The sequence below is a fragment of the Nakaseomyces glabratus genome, chromosome K (genome assembly GCF_010111755.1).
Source record: "Nakaseomyces glabratus chromosome K, complete sequence".
NCBI classification, from domain to species: Eukaryota; Fungi; Ascomycota; class Saccharomycetes; order Saccharomycetales; family Saccharomycetaceae; genus Nakaseomyces; species Nakaseomyces glabratus.
Genome location: NC_088961.1, coordinates 299,909 through 321,547, shown reverse-complemented (window position 1 = coordinate 321,547; position 21,639 = coordinate 299,909). Strand labels below are relative to the sequence as shown.

The 21,639-nt window shown below is 41.4% G+C and overlaps 10 protein-coding genes and 1 non-coding gene across 11 annotated transcripts; 7 read left to right on the top strand and 4 right to left on the bottom strand.

Moving 5' to 3' along the window:
• Nucleotides 1-207: 207 nt before the first annotated feature.
• SPG4 (Spg4p) lies at nucleotides 208-492 on the bottom strand (the record flags this gene model as incomplete). Its single annotated transcript, XM_002999531.1, has 1 exon — nucleotides 208-492. The coding sequence occupies one exon, from the start codon at nucleotides 490-492 to the stop codon at nucleotides 208-210; it is 285 nt and encodes a 94-aa protein (XP_002999577.1).
• A 284-nt stretch (nucleotides 493-776) lies between these two features.
• On the top strand, nucleotides 777-2,624 carry YKU80 (ATP-dependent DNA helicase YKU80; the record flags this gene model as incomplete). The annotated part of the gene is made up of 1 exon (XM_448374.1): nucleotides 777-2,624. One exon carries the CDS (start codon nucleotides 777-779, stop codon nucleotides 2,622-2,624), a length of 1,848 nt encoding a protein of 615 aa, XP_448374.1.
• An 810-nt stretch (nucleotides 2,625-3,434) lies between these two features.
• On the top strand, nucleotides 3,435-5,141 carry PGM2 (phosphoglucomutase PGM2; the record flags this gene model as incomplete). The annotated part of the gene is made up of 1 exon (XM_448373.1): nucleotides 3,435-5,141. One exon carries the CDS (start codon nucleotides 3,435-3,437, stop codon nucleotides 5,139-5,141), a length of 1,707 nt encoding a protein of 568 aa, XP_448373.1.
• A 1,252-nt stretch (nucleotides 5,142-6,393) lies between these two features.
• YPK2 (putative protein kinase YPK2) lies at nucleotides 6,394-8,505 on the top strand (the record flags this gene model as incomplete). The annotated part of the gene is made up of 1 exon (XM_448372.1): nucleotides 6,394-8,505. One exon carries the CDS (start codon nucleotides 6,394-6,396, stop codon nucleotides 8,503-8,505), a length of 2,112 nt encoding a protein of 703 aa, XP_448372.1.
• Nucleotides 8,506-9,526: 1,021 nt separating this feature from the next.
• LAF1 (Laf1p) lies at nucleotides 9,527-12,463 on the top strand (the record flags this gene model as incomplete). Its single annotated transcript, XM_448371.1, has 1 exon — nucleotides 9,527-12,463. One exon carries the CDS (start codon nucleotides 9,527-9,529, stop codon nucleotides 12,461-12,463), a length of 2,937 nt encoding a protein of 978 aa, XP_448371.1.
• Nucleotides 12,464-13,001: 538 nt separating this feature from the next.
• SRT1 (ditrans,polycis-polyprenyl diphosphate synthase) lies at nucleotides 13,002-13,720 on the top strand (the record flags this gene model as incomplete). The annotated part of the gene is made up of 2 exons (XM_065626638.1): nucleotides 13,002-13,639; nucleotides 13,711-13,720. The coding sequence occupies 2 exons, from the start codon at nucleotides 13,002-13,004 to the stop codon at nucleotides 13,718-13,720; spliced, it is 648 nt and encodes a 215-aa protein (XP_065482710.1).
• A 572-nt stretch (nucleotides 13,721-14,292) lies between these two features.
• MUB1 (MYND-type zinc finger protein MUB1) lies at nucleotides 14,293-16,101 on the bottom strand (the record flags this gene model as incomplete). Its single annotated transcript, XM_448369.1, has 1 exon — nucleotides 14,293-16,101. One exon carries the CDS (start codon nucleotides 16,099-16,101, stop codon nucleotides 14,293-14,295), a length of 1,809 nt encoding a protein of 602 aa, XP_448369.1.
• A 678-nt stretch (nucleotides 16,102-16,779) lies between these two features.
• On the top strand, nucleotides 16,780-16,852 carry tA(AGC)8. Its single transcript has one exon. It is a non-coding gene; the product is annotated as a tRNA-Ala (tRNA).
• A 250-nt stretch (nucleotides 16,853-17,102) lies between these two features.
• Nucleotides 17,103-17,996, bottom strand: GVI51_K03113 (glucose-6-phosphate 1-epimerase; the record flags this gene model as incomplete). The annotated part of the gene is made up of 1 exon (XM_448368.1): nucleotides 17,103-17,996. The coding sequence occupies one exon, from the start codon at nucleotides 17,994-17,996 to the stop codon at nucleotides 17,103-17,105; it is 894 nt and encodes a 297-aa protein (XP_448368.1).
• Nucleotides 17,997-18,438: 442 nt separating this feature from the next.
• OPI1 (transcriptional regulator OPI1) lies at nucleotides 18,439-19,902 on the bottom strand (the record flags this gene model as incomplete). The annotated part of the gene is made up of 1 exon (XM_448367.1): nucleotides 18,439-19,902. The coding sequence occupies one exon, from the start codon at nucleotides 19,900-19,902 to the stop codon at nucleotides 18,439-18,441; it is 1,464 nt and encodes a 487-aa protein (XP_448367.1).
• Nucleotides 19,903-20,174: 272 nt separating this feature from the next.
• On the top strand, nucleotides 20,175-21,605 carry GVI51_K03069 (uncharacterized protein; the record flags this gene model as incomplete). The annotated part of the gene is made up of 1 exon (XM_448366.1): nucleotides 20,175-21,605. The coding sequence occupies one exon, from the start codon at nucleotides 20,175-20,177 to the stop codon at nucleotides 21,603-21,605; it is 1,431 nt and encodes a 476-aa protein (XP_448366.1).
• Nucleotides 21,606-21,639: the final 34 nt, after the last annotated feature.

Genomic DNA, 21,639 nt, shown 5'->3' with positions numbered 1-21,639 from the left:
CTCGCACTTTGAAATGCGCCTTTGGCCCGTCTGGCGTAGCACTTGCGTGCAGCACTTTCTGTGCGGTATGAAATACTCCGTTACCGGTCTTTTATTAGACATATAGAGAGTAGCATAATAGAATATAGAATAGCATAATAGAATATAAAATAGCATAAGTAGCATAATAGAATATTTAATAGTATCGATGTTTGTATATAGTTCTGTTTAGAAGTTGACGCGGTTGTTGGGCTCTCCCTTGCGGAGTGAGTTGTAGGTGCGTTCGAACTCCTGCTGCGTCATGTTGGAGACGTCCACCAGGCGGGGCCCGTCTGGCGTCTCGATCTTCGCCTCCAGCGTCCCGTCCTCTTTCTTCTTGATGTCCGCGTGCTCCTTGGCCTGCAGGTACATGGGCTGCCCGCCCATGTTCTGGCTCATGTGGCCCCCATGGACATCACCCTTAGCGTGCTTGTTGCGGTTGTACACCGCAAATGAATCCCAAAAACTAGGCATATTTTGTTAGTTTTACTTGTTACTTGTTACTTGTTACTTGCTACTTGCCACTGGTTGGAAATTGGGATCCTGATCGCAGTAGTTGCATGCCCTTTATATACCCCAATACCCCGCCTCATCGCTTTGAGGTCCCTTAAATTTCACATGTGCCTGCGTACGTTGAGCGTCTACATAGAAAAAGGCTCTCGCAGTCATATACACAGTACATACAGCACACTCCAACTGCACTCCAACTGCAGTGCACACACACACACACACACACAGACACACACACACACACACAAATGTCGGAAGCCACATCTGTGCTAATAGACGTCGATGTCGAGCCGCTGATCATCGCCAAGGTGACGGCGTACCTCGAGTACATGCTGCTGGACAAGGCCCGGCGGGGCAGGAAGACGGACTACGTCTCCGCCTACCTCGTGAACCACACCGAGACGCAGAACTCCCAGGACGTGCCGCATGTGGTGCGGCTATGCGACTTCCTTGCGCCCACCACGGAGGGCGCCATCGCGCTGCTGCGGCAGCTGGCGCTGGTGCGCCGGGAGTACAGGGGCGACAACATCCTGCAGGCGCTGCTGCTGGCGTCCATCGACGGCAGGGACTACTTCGGCAAGCGCAAGGTGGCCAAGCAGCTGATGATATTCACCGACAAGGTCTCGGAGCTGGACCTGAGCGCGGAGGAGCTGCAGACGCTGCACGAGGAGCTGGACTCGCGCATCATCCTGGTGGACTGCAGCACGCACCCGCACCAGAACGCGCAGGGGTCCCAGTGGGACGCGCTGGTGCGCACCGTGAAGGGGTCCATGAGCTTCCACATCGACGAGCTGCTGCTGCGGATCACGCAGACGGTGCCCAAGGTCGTCAAGCCCGTCACTGTGTTCAGCGGCCAGTTGCGGCTCGGCGCCAGCCTGGAGAACATAGTGGACCTGGAGCCCCACCGCAGGGACGAGGCTGCGGCGGCCGACAACCCGAAGAAGCGGCAGTTCCCGTTCGGGTTCAGGACAGAGGCGAACTACGCCGATGACCACTGCCTGTGCATCGGTGTGCAAGGGTACCCGGCGACAAAGAAGACAGGGAGCCTGCAGAAGAAGACGGTGGTCAAGGACGCTTCGAAGCCTGGGTTTGTGCCCGTCAAGTCAGTGATCGACTATGAACTCAGGGACAACGAAGTCGAAGGCGAAGGCAAAGGCAAAGGCGAGGGCGATGCCCCGCCAATCACGGTCGCAAGGGAGTCCATCACCAAGGCATACAGGTACGGAACTGACTACGTGGTGCTTCCGTCTTCGCTAGAGGATCAGCTGGTGTATCAAACGTACGCAGGCCTGGACATAAGAGGGTTCATGAACATGTCAGACATGCACAGGCACTTCCTGACCTCTGAATCTGTGTTCGTCGTGTCGAGCTCCAGCAGCGCAGACCAGATCACGTTCAGCGCGCTGATTGACGCTATGATCCAGATAGATAAGATTGCCATTGGCCGTTACGTCCCTAAGAACAACTCAGACGTGCAGATGTGCATGCTTTACCCTATGATCCTGGAGAAGGAAAACGGTACCCACGTGAGGACGCTGATACTGAATAGACTTCCATTCACGGAGGATGAGCGCATCGCCATATTCCCGAGACTCACTAGGGAGGACGATAAAAAGTCCGAAAAGGACGAAACTATTGATCAACTGATGGCTGGGTTCGTAGAGTCTAGAAGTATGGATGATCTGCCAAGGGTAGAAGAGAAGAAATACTACGAGTTTTACGAGGATAGCGTGCGCGACACAACATTGGTATTACCGATGAAATCGAAAGATGAAACGAGAGAACGTGACCCTCTGATGGTCCCAGCGATGGGTTTGCACCGTCAGTTGCAAGTCATGTTGGAGTACCTACACCAGGTTGTGATTAACAAGTCGGAGAAATTCGATCCACCAGAACTGCAAGATCATCTCAAAGCTAAGATTACACCGCATATTGTATCAGACTTCCCAGAGCTTGAAGAACTAGTGAACTTGCTCGAGCTGAAGAAGGTTGAACCCAAATCTAAAGAATTCAAGCCACCTGCGCCTGCAGAGCCTGTCCCATCGCTAGAAGAATTGTTAAAGAGAGGAGAGGCTGCAAGAGAAGGGGAGTCATAACAGGTCGTATATATATCATTCTATATAACTCTTTACTGTTTCATTTTTACCAAAACGATAACTGTTTTTATGAGCCTGCAAGTAAGCAATACAAAAGTAATCATTATGTCAATCTTTGACCTGTAAATGACGTGGGGGACAATTTTTATTCTCAATCGTCAAGGACTTTTTGCGTGAATTGTATCTTATCTTTTTGGTCTGTTATACTGAACATTGGCATATACTCTGGTCCCTATCGTCTGCCCCCCTCACCCCCACATACAAATTTTTCAAATCGGTATGGATCCTCGAGGATCTGTTAAGACAGAGACAAAAAATTAAGGGGAGAATCAATTAGAGTGCAATTGATGTTCTAATGCTGATTGATTCCATTCTCAATTCTTGCCTTGTGTAAGGGATGTGTTACAGATATTGAAGGGTCTTTATACACCAAGATACATGGTTGAGTTTGACTATGCTTCACGATTCTTTAAGGGGAGCGGAGCAGTACATGTGTTATGGTCAAATTTTGCGTGATTTATGTTGAAAATGAACTTATTCTTCACTAATATGCAGCCGATGCGCAGGTAGATATTGAGTATTCTTGTCCCCTGGTTTCTGAACAGTCAATTGCAATAAATGAAAATAAATTTAATCTGCACTAGAATATGTGGGTCAATTCCAAGTGTCAAGGATCGAGGAATAAAATATATAAATATATAAGATGGGCGTTCAAAGTTTGAAATGTCTTCATCTAGTATTCCTCCCTCTTAAAGATTCAATAATCATTAGCAACATAAAAATTTATAAACTAGCATAGCAGCTCATCTAATGTCCCAAATAGAATCGGTACCAACTAAACCTTACCAGGACCAGAAACCAGGTACCTCAGGTCTAAGAAAGAAGACTAAGGTCTTTGAAGATCAACCCAATTATGTCGAGAATTTCATCCAATCTGTGATGGAAGCTATCCCTGAAGGCGCCAAGGGTGCTGTTCTTGTTGTCGGTGGTGATGGGCGTTATTATAACGACGTTATTCTGCAAAAAATTGCTGCCATTGGCGCTGCAAACGGCGTCAAAAAGTTGGTTATTGGCCAAAACGGTCTACTATCTACACCAGCTGCTTCTCACATCATGAGAACATATAAGGAGAAGTGTACAGGTGGTATCATATTGACCGCTTCCCATAATCCAGGTGGTCCTGAAAATGATATGGGCATAAAATACAATTTATCAAATGGTGGCCCGGCACCAGAACCAGTTACCAATAAGATCTGGGAGATTTCAAAGAAGCTGACTCATTACAAGATTGTGAAGGATTTCCCAGAACTTGATCTGACCAAACTAGTTGAAAATAAAAAATATGGCCCACTTTTGGTAGATGTTATTGACACTACTGATGCTTATATCCAACTACTAAAAGAGATTTTTGATTTTGAATTGATTCATAAATTTATAGCAAAGCAACGTAAAGAGAAAGGATGGAAGTTGCTGGTCGACTCCATGAACGGTGTAACAGGTCCATATGCGAAGGCAATTTTCGTTGATGAGTTTGGTCTTGACTCTAAGGAAGTCCTTCAGAACTGGCACCCTCAGCCAGATTTCGGCGGCCTACATCCTGATCCTAACTTGACATATGCACATACTTTGGTCGAGAGAGTGAATAAGGAGAAGATTGAATTTGGTGCTGCTTCTGATGGTGATGGGGATAGAAATATGATATACGGTTACGGTCCAGCTTTTGTCTCTCCTGGTGACTCTGTTGCTATCATCGCAGAATATGCTAATGAAATTCCATATTTCAAGAAGCAAGGTATTTACGGTCTTGCTCGTTCTTTCCCTACTGCTAGCGCAATTGACCGGGTTGCTAAAAAGCACGGTTTGAACTGCTATGAAGTTCCTACTGGTTGGAAATTCTTCTGTGCTCTGTTTGACGCCAAGAAACTTTCCATCTGTGGTGAGGAGTCCTTCGGTACAGGCTCAAATCACGTTAGAGAAAAGGATGGTATTTGGGCTATTATGGCGTGGTTGAACATTCTTGCCATCTTTAATCAACGTCACCCAGACAAGGAAGCCTCTATCAAGACTATTCAAAATGAGTTCTGGGATACATATGGGCGTACCTTTTTCACTCGTTATGACTATGAAAAAGTTGAGACAGATAAGGCTAATAAGGTCATTGAAAACCTAAGGCAATACGTTGCAGACTCTGGTACAAAGGGCTCCAAATTTCCAACTGATTCTGCATTGACGGTAGTAGATGCAGGTGACTTTTCTTACACTGATCTGGATGGTACGATCTCTTCTCATCAAGGTTTGTATGTGATACTGTCCAATGGTGCCAGGTTCGTCGTAAGACTGTCCGGGACAGGATCATCCGGAGCAACCATCAGACTTTACATTGAACGCTATACTGATGATAAGAGCAAATATTCGCTTGACGCACAGGAATACTTGAAACCAATTATCAAGTCAATTGTTCAGTTCTTAGACCTCAAGACCATTTTGGGAACTGAAGAGCCAACCGTGCGTACCTAGTAATACCTAGTACGCAAATATATAATTTATAAATTTTATATAAATAACACTTCACTGTGGCATTACTTGGCTCTAAATATGAAAATGTGTTGCAGCCCTATTGTGGTATAAGCATGCTATGCGTTGGGTATGATTCAATATGTACGATTAGTAGAATAAATCAATGAGGCTAATGTTCATTATACTTGCTTGAGCTATCATAAGAGCTTGCTTAATAATTAATGCAAGAGGGAATAGCAATACGGCGGTATCTACTTAATAAGAGTTATAATAATAAATGTGATAGTCAATAGCATTTGTGATCACGTCAAGGACTCTTTTACAAAATCTATGTTTTGGTGGGAAAAGATGGCTCTCTCGTACTTATATGTATTACCAGTACTCTTACCAAAAATTCCCTCAATAACCACTAACTATAGACAGCGTTATATATTTCCCTCATAATGCGATAATAGGTACATGGGCTCACCCCCGATTGCAATCAATGGTATAAGCACAATCGGCCCCATTGTCACTAACACCATTGTTTGATCTATCATATCATATCGTCTTAGAATTAATAAGAGAAATGTTACCAGGACACAAAATCCGCTTTTTTAAACTGAAGGGATGGGGTAGCACTGATGAGACCTTTCCCAAGCCTGGTTTTCCTCCCTCAGACAGCAACGGTGAGATCCTGTAAGCATCTAAAGGGAAGCCCAAAGGAACCCATCACTTGGAAGAGACTAAATAGATAGTGTCTGTCTGTTTTTCTTTCCTCATTGTGTGTCTTGAAGAGGAAATAAAAATTAGAAGACAAATAGGGACCTTAACGTAGTAGGGGAGCTCTTCGCGGACGTTTCAACGGGCGTTGATCAGATCATCTCGCATCAGAAATAAGATAGGTCATAAGGCTTTGGAAAAGGAGCGTGCTTATTTTATTCTATCTTCGAAAGTATATAAGCATTAATCGAAACAAGGGACGCCAACACTTTCTTGTAACCAAATAGGAAAGACAATAGAGTACTACTCAGATTTCAGCAGAGAAAGAAGGCAAGCGACAGGTGGCGTACTCTCTAAGTTATAGACACGACAATTTTTTTTGGCAAGAAAAGTACCCAGATTTGTTGATTAGAGTATAGAAACGTTTTCTTTTTGGTATTTGTTTTACAGTCACTTAAAAGATACCAGCATTATATCATATACTACTTTGGTGATTCGTGCATATTTGACTTTGTAATAAGTCGATAGTCAGCGTTCCCGTTACTACAAGATGTACTCGTGGAAGAAATTTAAGTTTGGTAAGTCAAAGGACGAAAAGGAACAGAAGAAGGATAAGTTGTTTCATTTCCACCATAAGCACACTGGCTCAGATGTTTCAGATAACTTTGGTAATGGCAATGACAAGGAGAAGTCAGTCGACTCCCTGCCTTCAAGTTCTGAAATAACACCATATCCATCTGACTTACCATCCCAGAACACCAATGGAAACAATAGCAGTCGTAATGATACTATGGTTAATTCTAACTCATCTAACCGTATTAGCTCTGCATCATCGGCTAAAGGCCCCGGATCATCATCTTCGACTATCAAAGATGTACCACTAGGTGGCGAGAATGAGAGATCTTCTTCACATATCGACCAAGTCTCGCAGAAGTCAGCTACTTCTACAAAGAAAACTAGCACCCCTAGTACCGGTGTGATGACAATTAAAGTGTATAACGGTGACGGATTTAGACTACCATTTCCTATCACTTCAAATAAGAAGATTTTGAGCAGACTTTTGGAATCAGGAATTGCTTCTGATAATCATGATACCAGTTTAGAAGTTGAAGCTATTCTTCAAAGAATATCGAGACTTGAATTAACAAACAGTAACTCAAATGAAAACCTACTACCAGGCGATATTGCTACACAGTCAATACCATCAACGATAAAATTACCAAACTCTGTGCCTTTAAATCCATTACTATACTTTACAATTGAATTTGATAACACAGTTGCCACTATTGAGCCAGAGAGCGGGACTATGGCTCAGCCTATTTTTAATAAAATATCAACGTTTGATGTCACAAGAAAACTGCCACAGTTGAATATTGATGTCTTCGTCCGTATTCCATCCATTCTGCTACCACCCAAGCAATGGCAACAGGAAATGGGTGCTCAGGATGAAAAATTACAGGCATTGCTTGATAAAATCAATACAAACCAGGATGTCCACTTGGATTCATTCCAACTGCCTGTGAACCTATTGATAGACTCTGCTGCAACTATTAGACTGTACAACCATCACTGGGTCGAATTGCGTGATGGCCTAGGAAAGATTAACATCAGTGTTGATTATAAACCTTCAAGAAATAAGCCATTGTCTATTGACGACTTTGATTTACTGAAAGTTATTGGTAAAGGTTCATTTGGTAAAGTTATGCAAGTCAGAAAGAAAGATACGAAGAAGATATATGCACTTAAAGCCATTAGAAAGTCTTACATTGTGTCAAAATCGGAAGTAACGCATACACTTGCAGAAAGGACCGTGCTTGCACGTATAGATTGTCCCTTTATTGTACCATTGAAATTCTCATTCCAATCTCAAGAAAAGCTCTACCTTGTTCTTGCGTGCATCAATGGTGGTGAGTTGTTCTATCATTTGCAGAGGGAAGGTAGATTTGACTTATCAAGATCTAGGTTCTATGCGGCCGAACTTCTGTGTGCGTTAGACACTTTACACAAGATGGATGTTATTTATCGTGACTTGAAACCTGAGAATATCTTATTAGATTACCAAGGCCACATTGCACTATGTGATTTTGGTCTATGTAAGCTAAACATGAAAGACGAGGACAAGACCGACACATTCTGCGGTACACCTGAATATCTGGCTCCAGAACTATTGTTGGGTCAAGGGTACAGTAAAGTTGTGGACTGGTGGACCCTCGGTGTGCTGTTGTATGAGATGCTGACTGGTCTGCCTCCATACTACGATGAAAATGTCCCAAAAATGTACAAGAAAATCCTGCAAGATCCTCTGGTGTTCCCTGACGGGTTTGACAGGGACGCCAAAGACCTATTGATCGGTCTGCTAAGTCGTGACCCACAGAGAAGACTGGGCTACAATGGCGCCGACGAGATCAAGAACCATCCGTTCTTCAGCCAACTGTCGTGGAAGCGTCTGCTAATGAAGGGCTACATCCCACCATACAAGCCTCCGGTGACTAGCGCCACAGACACCAGCAACTTCGACCAAGAGTTCACTAGAGAGAAACCAATCGACAGTGTTGTGGACGAGTACCTGAGCGAAAGTGTCCAAAAGCAGTTCGGCGGATGGACCTACGTGGGCTCCGAACAGCTGGGAAACTCCTTGGTACAAGGTGGAAGCATAAGGTAGGCCAAGTCCCCCGCCGCACTAATATATATGACCTATTACAATATATAGAAAAAAATACTACAACAACGCTAAATCTCCCGCTGTATATAGTGTCTGACGCCCTAGCTTCAATAATTCCACGGATCCGTGGAGCTTCTAAGCAGACCCGGAATCGTCTTATTTTCTGTAAAAACTCAACTATCATGCATTTTTATTTGTCACAGACAACAGCGCAGGAACCCAAAAATTCTCCCGAGACGCTCACTTTCCGTTGATCCCGACAATCCCATGGAAGTCCCAAGAGTCCCCCGAAACAACTCGCACCGTCTCGCTACCTTTCGTCCTGCAAAGACACGGATCCGCCTCACAATCGTGTTGCGAACTCAAGTAGAACACCGCAGGCCCGGGACCACAACGTTGAAAAACTCAATTTAGAAACGATTTACCCGGCTGTGAGAGCTTTTGCCTTTGCCCTTGTTGGTACAGTAAAGTTCCTGCAGGGCTCACTCAAGAGAACACCGCAGAAGGTGTCCCTTGCTGCTACAGTAGGGCACCTCTCCAGCAGTGTCTCCAGCAGTGTCTCCAGCAGTGTCTCCAGCAGTGTGAGGGCTAAGGAAGCTTGTATCCTACGGTTGGTGCAGTTTTGTGCAGCTGTTACCGTGTCGCGCTGGCCCTGGCTCTAAAATGGGTTTTAGGGCTAGGGCTTGAGTTGTGCGTTCCGTTTCTTTTTTTTCACTGTTGTGCTCTCTTTCTCTCTCTGTATGATTCTGTGTTTGTAGGCAGAGTTGCTCTTCGCGCCTCCTTCGGGGGGGGGGGGGGAAACCTAGGGCTTCCATTCCTCGTTTGCTATCCGTATCCCTTCTACCCACCTGGGGGGGCCCGCACTTGATGAAATTTGCTATATATAGCGGGAAAGCTGGTTTCTGGTGCGGCACAGGTGCTGTCTTTTGGCGGTTAAAATAGAACGGTGGCGGATAAAAATTGTGAGCTGTCTTTTCTTTCCCTTGAATAACGACGTGAGCAATCTTGGGAGTATAAGTGAATGACAAGGTTTAACTTCGCCATAGGCCATGACGAGGACGGGACCACTGATCTTGGGAAAGTTGCTACAGATACGACCACCACTACTGGGAGCTCGATCCCTGTGAGGAGCAGTATGGACTCTGATAGCTTTTCGCATGACGAGGACGCGGAGTTGAGCCGTTCGATGGATGATTCGCAGGACGCGCGGGAGGTGAAGAGTATGAACAGTGAGTATTCCAGCGACGATGGCAGCAAGGACCGCACGAAGAAGGAGATCAACTCGGCTGAGTACTCGGCTGACATTCAGCCGTTGCAGTTCAAGATGAGCAGGAGGAGGACCACGCAGTTTGACGGGACCGAATCTTCGAAGGCGAGCAGGAAGGCCAACGCCAGCGGCAACGGTAGCGATCCGATAAAGACACTCAGGTTCGACGAGGGCAGTCTGTCTTCTTCGCCAACTGCGATTGCTTCCGATGCCACCAGGGCTAGTCTACAGAGAGATACGTTTGCGAAAGTAAGAGAGCATATACAGCGAGGGTCCGTAGGAAACAGTGGACTCACAAGGTCAGATTTCAATCCATTTGCATTTATAGATAGAGAACAGTTTGAAACGTACTTGAAGGAGCCCCGCTACATACGGATCTTCAAAAAGAGATCGCGGTCATCTAAGCAGTTTAGAAGATTATTCCTTGCGCAGGAGCTGAAAACCACTGATGAATTCGATGACATAGAAGCAATGAGCGCTAGCTTATTATCTCAGCCCGATGGCCTAAAACCAAATACATCTATAACGAACGCTACACTAAACGGTAATAACTTTCACGATAATATAAACGATCCGAATCACGACATGCATTCAGATAAAACTTTCTCCGGGACAGCATGCCCTGTTCTTCCAACTTCAGGACATTTGGAACCAGCTAAGAATACAAAGGCTATATGGAGCACAAAATTTAGCATTGATGGTAAATACATGGCAACAGGTAGTCGAGATGGCGTTCTAAGACTGTGGAAAGTGCTAAGCACACCTGTGGAGAGATGGGGGTTGGATTCATCTATAGATTCTGCACATTTGACTTCAGCAAAATCACTGCGGTTACAACAAAATCAGCATGGTTCATCACATGGTGGCCCACTGGGGTCACCGGCTATGCGTAGGGACACTTTCGACAACATAGACGCAAAAGAAAATTCGTCAAATCTGTATGCTCCAGTATTTCAACCTACACCAGTAAGAACATACAAAGAACATCTTCATGACGTATTAGACATGGATTGGTCAAAGAATAATTTTTTAATTTCAGCATCGATGGATAAAACAGCAAAACTATGGCATCCCTCAAAAATGAGATCTCTAAAGAGTTTCCAACACCCAGATTTTGTTACTTGTGTCAAATTTCATCCTACTGATGATAGGTTCTTTATTAGCGGTTGTTTAGATCAAAAATGTAGACTGTGGTCAATTTTGGATGATGAGGTGAGTTTCGAATTTAATTGTAGGGATCTAGTGACTTCCTTGACACTAACCCCTGGAGACGGCACATATACAATTGTGGGAACATTCAATGGTTACATACATGTACTACAAACTAAAGGATTGGAACATATAACATCTTTTCATGTTACAGCTAAGAAAACTCATGAAAATACACATGAAGTTTTATGCCCAAGTAATGATTCAAAAGTTAGGCATGGTCCTCGAGTAACAGGCCTACAATGCTTCAATTCTTTGATAGACAATTCTTTGAGATTGGTCGTGACCTCTAGTGATTCGCGTATCAGAGTCTTTGACTTGACAAGAAGGAAATTGATTGAAATCTTGAGAGGGTTCCAATGTGGTTCTTCACAGCATAAAGCTCAAATATCCGTATATCGTAATCAACCGATAGTAATCAACAGTAGTGATGACCATTGGGTATATGGTTGGAGATTAAAATCTTCTGACCCTGTCGAGATCAATAAGAAGGCAAAAAAACATGGAATGTCTAGATCAGGTTCTATTCGAGGTTTGTTCTCGAAATCCATCAGCAGGTCGTCTAGCCAAGGAAGTGAGGATAGACAAAGTTTAAGAAACACTTTAAAATTATCTTCATTACTACCTATTCCACATAGTAGTCATAGCGATGGTGTCATGAAAAATAGTGATTATTTTTCATTTCATGCACATAATGCACCAGTTACCACGGTCACCATGGCACCAGAAGAGACCTCGAAGACTTTATCTCTGTCAAATGATCCTATTTGCGAACTGTCGCTAGAGTTTTTTGAACCATCTGATGAAGTTGACATAATTAAACTAAAAGATACACAGAAAGGCGGGCACGACAATATTCCTGCTACAAAGACACCAGTGACAACTTCATTAGCTAAACCAACTCCAGTGGAAGTTATTGGAAGTATACTGATCTCGACAGACAGTAATGGGTTAATTCGTGTATTCAGAGCAGATATGTCTAAGAGTATAAGGGCTAGAGTGTTGCAGAAGTTACAGAAATATAACAGAGAGATGGGTAAACAATATGGTAGCACCGATTCACTTGTTTCTGAGAATGATAAATCGAGGCCCAATTTGGGTACTGTTGGCCACCAACCAAGTACAAATTCTACCTCATTTTTAAGTAGTACAGGATCAACAAACACTACAACTGTAGGGTCGGGCTCTAAAGCTTCCATCACAAGGAATCACAGTTTCAGATCATTGAAGGCATTCAAGTCTCCTACAGCAAACTTCTCAAACACAGCTTTAGGTGCGACGATGAACAGAGCTCCAAGAGAAAGTATATCCTCCGTACGCTCAGATTCCACTAGCAATACGATGACACCTATGTCGTTCCCTGGTCTAAAATGTCATGTCTGTGATGGTACAAAATTTGAACCTCTAACAAGGTCGTCAGGATCGCAAGATAAGAGTTACTTTTGCGTAGATTGTAAAACGCTACTAAACAATTTCAGGTGATCTTCTATGCCCAATATATTTACGCCAATGAGACAAATTTGCAGGTACGGAACTCTGCATTCTAGATTATATAAACTACGTTTACTTTTTTCAATATTATTCTATATGTTACCTACTAATGAACCATAGACAATATTTAAGCATTATCTAGTTTGTATTTGATGAAGTTCCTTAATCTAATGTAGCCAGTTTGAAAAGCAGTGAAACTTGTTGTTCTACTCTGTTCCATGCTATAAAATACGTTCGTCTGGGCGGCAATCTCGGGTTTGTCTGAAACTTGAAACACAATTTTGCAGTTCATCAATTCAAAAAGATATAAAAGTAACTACAAAAAAGGGATTCTTCTTTAAATTTGAGAATTTATTTTACATCTAATTGGAACTTTTGGATTAGTTGACTTCCAACAAGTACAAGAGAACAAACAACTACTTTATCTTCAAAGCCCAGCATATAAAGCCATAAAGTATTGTGCACAATATTTTCAGATAATACTATCTTAGCCTTTACTTTATTTGGAAATCAATATCAAGAGATTAAAATGATCCATTTGATCAGAAATTTGTTTATCTGTGTGGTTGAGGTTATGAGCATAGGAAGTTCAAGTGTTACAAAATTTATTTCAGACTATGCAACTGTTCTGTTCTATTATTGCAAGAGTTTTTATTACATAAACGTAATAACAACCAGTATTCAAAAGATGTTGATTTTTGCTCTACGTACAGGACCTGTACCTGCCCATGTTGCTTTTATTATGGACGGCAACAGAAGATTTGCAAAGTCAAAAGATATTCCGTTGAGAAAGGGTCATGAGGCTGGTGGGGAAACATTACTCACACTGGTCTACATATGTAAAACATTGGGTGTCAAATGTATTTCTGCATATGCATTTTCTATCGAAAATTTTAATAGGCCTCGAGAAGAGGTTGAAACATTAATGAATTTGTTCGGCGACAAACTTGATGAGTTTGCACAAAAGGCCAATGATTACAAGGATCCTCTGTATGGATCATCTCTAAGAATAGTTGGAGATAGGTCTTTAATAAGCCCAGAACTTAGGGAAAGAATTGAAAATGTTGAGAAGCTGACGGAAAACAGTGAGAAGTTTATTTTGTACATATGCTTCCCTTACACTTCCCGGAATGACATTTTCCAAACAGTAACTAAGGTTACGGACAAGTATGTGCAAAGTAATATTATAGACTCAAATCTCTCAATAAATGAATTTACTAAAAGCATGCATTTCAAAGAATATTCTGACAATTGTGATATACTGATTAGAACAAGTGGGCATAAGAGATTGTCGGACTTTATGTTATGGCAGGTCAACGAGCATGCAACAATGGAATTTAGCACATCTCTATGGCCGCAGTTTAACTTTTTCCAAATGTATCTAATAATTTTGAGATGGTCAATGTTTAAAATGTTTCAGATATACAATATGAATAATGTTAGTAAACACTCGAAATTTGGTTCAAAGCTTTACAAACCATATAAAACAATTCTGAAATATATCTTCTCAGAAAGGCTCCCCGATCCTCCAATGGCAGTTCCCGTAACTAATAGATAACCAAACCAATAATCAGTTAAAACATATAAATAATTGTTACAACATTTAACAATATTATTGTTCCATTCGTTAATTACCATAGTTAATATGCAATACACTTTGGGTGGATAAACATAAAATGCTACGCGTATATCTTAAATTATAAGTTTTGCTGTATAAATAAAAAAATTAAAATAGCCTACAACAAGTCAATGCAAGTAACGTGAAAAAAATCTCCAACAGATTCATAATAAATGAGTTTCAATGCTAATGATTAAGAGTTTCATTCCATGCCGTTAATATCTTCATTATCATTTGAAAATTGGCCAGCCATTTCTTCAGTATGTGTCAAATCGGGTGTATGCTGTTGTAGCATCAAACCAGCTGTGTTGGTTTGTAAAATAGTTCCTCCTTCAGTTCTTGCCATCATAGTAGAAGAGTCATTCCCAGTTCCACCAGGTGTGTTAGTTTCTGTATTCATGGAGCTAGACTTATTGGAAGATGTAACCTCATGGCACCAGTACCTATGATGCTTCCAAGCTTCAAGCTGACACTCTCGAGAGCAATATTTAGTTCTTTTACATCTTCGACATTTAGCGAATTCTCGAGGGTATCGCTCCCACTTACCACAACTGAAATTAGCACACTGGCGTACTCCCGTTACCTCATTTTTCCTGCACGAATTTCTCATTATTACTGAACTCCAGTAGATAATATCATGTGTATTTTTATCAGTAATGGTATATTTTTCAACCAAAGGGAATGCATTAATCAGTTGCTTAGAAATGAAAGAATTCCAAGTTTCATCAGTTAGTCGTTTTGAAACTTTCTGATAATTCCATAATCGATCAAAATATTTATTCAATTGAAGATTTTTAATATAAGGGGGAGACTTCATATTCAAAATGCATGTGCGACACTTTGGTTTACATTCTTTCCTTTTTTTTTCAATTTTTAAACATCTCTTGCCACATTCCATTATTTCTTTGATTATTGGATTATTAATCTTCATTTGTAAATTGGTAATATCACTCTCATCTTTAATGTCACCCACTATATTTTCATCCTTCTCTGACAGATTTTTAGATATCGAAAGTGGACTCAGATTATTACTAAACGTTGTCATCTTTCTCTTTTTATACCTCTCTATCATACTTCTAAATGAGAGTGAGTCTATTAATTCAACATTTTGAAGTTTTTGTTTCATGTAAGTATATTTTGAAATAAACGCTAATAACTGCAGAGACCATATAACGTCATCTTGTTTAGGAATAATTTTACCGATGAAAAAACTCCTTGGAGTTGAAACTAGAAATTTCTCTTCGTCGTTCTCATAGAAACAGTTTTCTTCTAGTTTAGCATTTGACTTGTCTGAAGGTGTTGGTAAAGGTGAGTCATTATATCTCTGCCACACATCGCGAAAGTCAGTAGCACAAGTCATAATTGGTGTAGTTAATTCTTCGACACTGAATCTTTTAAAGTCTGTTGGCTTTAGTTTGTCTCTGCCTATTAAGTAAGAAATGTACTCTTCATAAGTTTCTTCAGAGTTCTTTCGAAGTAATTTGTAAGAGTCAAATGTTAATATCTCATCTATCTCAAAATCTAAAGTCTCGTCTCTAATAAAGTCGTAATGCTTATGAAAGAGCATGTAATTATCTAAAACTGTGGCCAGCACAGGAATAACCCCGGCAAGAACAACTTTTTTTCGTATCTGTTCAGTACCTCGAGTACCAGTTAAAACTAGGCATTGGAAAGCTAATGTCCATTTCCAGGCACAAAGAGCTAGTCGTTTCCTCTTATAAATGCTCTTAGCCCTCTCATGAGTCTTAAAGAATTCTAAATCTTTGTCCAAAATCTCGTGTAATGATAAATGGCAGTTGTGTAATATAGATACCAATCTATCCAATGCACCATCGTTTGCAATAGTTTCACGTATTTTCGCCGAATTTGATGTCAGATAGGTCAAATGGTTCAATGAGTTTATAAGTGGCACTGTAGATTCTATGTCTAAAGCACGCCTGTCATATACTGTCGACGTTATCGTGATAACGGGTTTGTTGTTAGATATAGAGCGATGATTCGAATCTCTCATCAGTCTAAAACGAAAGTTCAATTATTGTGCAAAGGTCAAAATGTTAATCAATGGAGTAAATTAATTTAAAGAATATTATAGTGTCTTCAAAAGAAGGAATAGAAGTGACTCTAGATTAGGTCACAAGCAAAAAATAAAATATTTGTCTATGTCGCCACCACACTTTCCGCGCCTTCACACACTAGTAGTGGGTTGATATTAAATTGGCAAGCACACAAGTTCACAGTCTTTGCACCTCACAGTTAAAGGCAAGTTACTACCACAAATGATACGCTTAAGGTCCACCGTATAACTGTTCAAGCAAAATGGTGTATGGTGCGCTTCCAGTCTGACTTCAATTTCCCGGCAACCTTCTCGCCCCCGCGACTAATTTACAATAAGTCCTCTCGGCTAAAATGCAAATACTTAGCCCTGATCTTCAAATCCAATACAGTTCTTTGCTGCTGCTAATTGTATATCTCAATCTATTGGCTTTCGGAAGGCTAAAGTACTGGCTATATATGCTGTTTTGACTACGACCACTGTCAAACCTAGCTCGATGCTTTGGAGCCATTCAGGAACACAGACAAATACCAGTAGGGAAATCATTCTAGTATTGTCGTACGGGTGATTGTCAGTGAATTTTTGGAAATCCATACAAAGTGCACTAGTTGAAATTTGAAGTCAACAATTTTGAATGGGCGTGTGGCGTAGTTGGTAGCGCGCTCCCTTAGCATGGGAGAGGTCTTGGGTTCGATTCCCAACTCGTCCAATATTTTTTTTGCTTACTGAATTTGCTATACCATTAACCAATTATCAGTCAAGTACTTTAAGGTGTTACATTGAAGTAAAATACCTCTGATTTGCGTATTAATTCTATATTCTCGAATGTACTAATAGCTGCATATGTGATATTCTAAAGAAATTCATTTTAGCAATATATTTAAATTTTATTAAATTGTACTGAAACCGGTCATTAAGGAAGTTTATAGGTATATATAGGACGAATAGACAGCTGAAGTTTATGGTTCGATGGCTTGGTAGTTCAATTCTTGCTTGGACAAGATTTGAGCAGCAGACCATTTTTGACCTGGTGGCAAGACAACGAAGTCACTGACATGGCCTGGCTCAACACAGACCATGTTCTTGAAACCATCCTTTGGTTCGAAGTCGCCCATACCTGCGGATTTGTCGACCCATGGGTTCCAAACGACAGCGTCTGGTAGATTTTCCCTCTTGACAGTATGTAGTGGCTTACCCTTACCTACAACTTGGATCAATCTATCGGAATCGACGTTCTGGTAAATAGAGTCTGTTTCTTGGTGGAAAGTAACCACAGGGTGCTTGTCAATGAAGCTCTCCTTTAGCAATTGGTCGTAGACCTTCATACCAACTAAGTTGGAGACCATGGTGTCCTCAATGTCTTCGATGTGTAAGTAGGTGTGGAATAGCCAGTTGAATTTCATGTTCTCCTCAGAAGCATTCTCAACTTCAATGGCAGTTTTCAAGAAGTCCTCACCAAGTTCTATGGTCAAAATCAAGTTGAAATCTAAAGGCCATAGCTTAACCAATTCCTGGTTGGCAATCTTTGGATTCAATCCAAATTGAACAGTTGGTGGGTTACTCTTAACTTGGCCCAGGAACTCCCATGTAGAGTTTCTTGCAAAACCATGTTGTGGAAGCTTGCTCAAAAGTTCGTCACTTTGGTTCTTACCAAAAACTGGGAACACCAATGGAATACCACCTCTAACTGGCTTGGAACCATCCAATTTGGCAGCGGTGGATAGCCACAATTGTTCTTCACCATTCAATTTCCATGAAGTAACAGTGGCACCATACTTAAGGATGGTGACTGAAGTATTAGAGTTAGATGGATGAGTGATCACAACTTGGGAGTCAGTTTCTTCAATAGACATCTTGATTTCTGTTTGACTATTGGTTCTCTAGTCACTGAGAATTTGACAGTTCGATATATTGTTAGCTATTCGGTACCTTTATATACCTGTGGTAAGGCCCAACTTTTTAAGGTCTCGATCGTGTAATGTGCAAGTCACTCCTTTGTAAGGAATAGGGGAATTACCACACACACCGATAGTAATAGTGTGTCATATGTGTAGATCAATTCGATACACATGAAAGCAGATCAGTTAGATATTCAGTAGATGTAGGTTCTCCTTTTCATTATATTTAGTTAGTCTTCTTTGATTAGTTGATTGTGAAAATGCTGGTAATTTTGATTAAATTTTGCTATTATGAAAACATATGTAAGAATAGATAATTTCTAAAATAGTTTTGTTGTTCATTAGTGAGGGAGGAACTAGACATGCATGTCGTAACGTTTTCAATTTGAAGAGAAATTCATACCTTTTGTAAATGCATATCTTCTTCTTTCACCGTGTCCAATGTGTTTGTACTGTTTGTGATACTACTGATTGAAATATGTGTGGTTGGCTGCTCCTTCTTAACGCTGGATTCGTTTTGATCCAAGGATTCAGTACCAATTCCAAGCATTTTCTGATGTTCTTGTTGTTCAAGAAATTTCTTCTTTATCATCTCTTTCAGTTCTTGCTTTTGCTTTACCCATTCTTCTGCGCGTCCCAACGTTGAATCAACTACATCAATAACACTCTGCACCATGTTTAGAGACTCTTTGGCAAGTATTAGATATTTTCCGTTGCTAGACACGGGTAATATACTAGAGTATGAGCTTAGAGAGTCTGTCGACGAGGATGCCGTCATTATTCCTGTACCATTATTTTTGAAGCCATTATGAACACTTGTATTCCAATTGCTAGGCAAATTTAGTAACGATTCTCTAACTTGAGACCTAGCAGGTTCTGGCAAAGAAGAGCCAGTATATTTCGATATTAGCGAGTACACTTTCTTAACTGTACCCACAATTTCAAGTCCCAAATCGCCAGAGTTCTGATCAACAGACTCTGATGCATCGTAAAACTCGAGATCGTCGTCGTTTTGGGGACCGCTATGCTCACCATTCAAAGCTCTAGTTTCTTTCTTAACTTCTTCTCCATTGGCCAATTCTTGTTCCTTCTCTACGGCATCTTGTAAGTATGCAACTTTGTCTGATAGTTGCTTGTTTGCTAATTTTAGTAGATGTAAACATGTTATCAGACGCTTCTTTGACTCAATGGACATAGTCAATTTATATTCTCTTAAGTTGTATCTCCCCTTAGCGAGAGCTTCGCTGAGCGCCTTACGCTTCGAGTAGTATTGTCTGTCATTATATGATCTCGAACTCCAAGTGTCCCATTTGCCATTGTAAGAACCTTGGGTACCTTGGCTCTCTGTATCAGCATCTGCCCCTGTCGTTGAGATAGAACGTGAATCTCGGCGAGGTCTAACATAGCCATTAGGGTGTTCTTCCGGGACATCACTTCCACCTTCCATAAATACGTTGCTGTTCATCTCTTCGAAGAAAGAGCCCATATTTGTTAAAATCTCATTCGAGTTTCTGCAAACTTTATCAAACAATGATTCCTCTTCTTGTCTTTTACTCTGAGAGTCCTCATGACTATTAACTCGTACTACTCGCTCTTCCGTAGACGCATTGCTCACATTACTTAATTGGCTCATCCTGGAGTCTGACCTATCCCGAACACTAGCTTTCCGCCTCCTAACATGTCCACCATCCTCATCTTCCCCATCACGTACACGCTTCTTGCTGCGGTCTTCTTCTACTTCAACATCTGCGTCCACATGCGAGTTCCTCAGGACATCCAGCGCCTCAGCAGCTTCAACATCCTCCTCCGACAGCCCGCTGAATGAGATATAATTGTGTATCCACCCACGCCTTGTGTCCATGGTATTTCCAGCAGCACAGTTTATTCACAGGGGTTCTTCAGCTACCTTGGCATACATGGATGTAATTGTAACCATCTCATTTAAAACTTCTTGTTTTTATACTCCTGCCCATGTGAAAGTTTTTTTGTTGGAAAAACCCTGCCAAGTCCGGGTATAAGCAGCTTGTGTCCAAAATAATAATGCGAAACAAGAGACAAGAGTATCAATTTGGATCCACCAGAGTATAACAAGGGCTGGGCTTGCTTCTAGAATTGTGTATTGTAACATAACTTATGCTGTTATTTGGTAGTGCTAGGCGTTGTGTGCACGGATGGAGTCATGTTGCGAAACAACTCGGAAAATACGGGGTTGATGAGGTTGCGATCAGTAAACTGCGGTTGTTGCAAGAGAACACTGCGATTCGATGTGGTGTGCTTATGAACACTCGCCAGGGATCATTTGGTAGTGCTTTTGTTACCGATAAGGAGGCATTAGGGAGCTCCTGGGTGCCCACTTTGATTAACCGGTGGGTTAATGAGGATAAGACGCCAGTGTTGATGAAGTATGGGGACCAGTTCCGTGAGATCAATGGGGAGGTCCGCACTTTTGAGATTCCTTCCAGTTTCTTGAAGGAGACCAACGCTGAGATTCTTGAAATTCCAGAGCAAGACCAAAGCAAGGACAAGCGGTTACCGCACGTTCATGATGGTTGTCATGTGTACTTAGATATAAGAGGTGACCCAACTGTCAGCCAACCGACATGGCCTACTATAGAGATTGAGGATGTGCTCTCGAAAGGCAAATTATTGCTGACTAACCAGATAGATTCACAAATGGCCTTAGAATCTCTGTTGAAATATAACAACTCTACTATTAGTGAATACCTTAATAAACAAAACGCATCCAATTTTGATAGAATAAGAGCAAAATTAGTTGATAAATTAAAAGACGGTAATCTGATTCGGACAGAGTTGAAATCCTCGATACGAAGATACTTGCAGAGTACAGATAGAGATATCTCTAATGAAAAAAGGCTAATAGGTAAAAGAGATTTAACCAATGAGGAGATTGACAAATGGGCGGAGTGTTCTCATAAAACTCTGCGAGATGAAATTGTACCCTCATTTTTGTCCTTTGCAAGAGCTCACTTATCCCTGTGGAAGCTTTATACGTATTCACCAGCGAAGTTGAAACTGAACTTTATGGAGTACTGTATGATCCCATTATACAAAGTGCATGAAATTGAAAACAGTGCAAAAGTACTTGAAGCGAATATGTTCCGTGAATTTGATCTAGAAACAGTTAGTGCTCAAGTAATGACACCAATTCTTCCTACGACTGAAATTCAAAAGATTGGTAGAATACAAACTGAAATCAATAAAGCAATCTACAAGCAATTCTTCACAATTCAGCTGCCAATGGTACTTTGTGCTTTATTGGGCGTCGTATCAGAGCAATTTTCTGCCTATTATATGGGTTCATTGGCGGCATTAGGCATTGTGCTTGGATTTTGGAGGTGTATGAAACAATGGCAGTATATACTGAATGGATATACGAGAAAGGTCGCATTTCTTTTGAAGGATAGGATTGAACTAAGGAGAGCTGAGCTAAAAAAATTAAGTGACCGATGCTTCGAAGAGAAAGCATTAGCTGCAAAGAAAAAGAAAGAGCTCCTGGAACCATTATTAGAAGTAGATCTGAGACAAAAGAATAAAAAATGCTAAAATGAATTTAAAAGATCATGTAAGTAGTCTATAG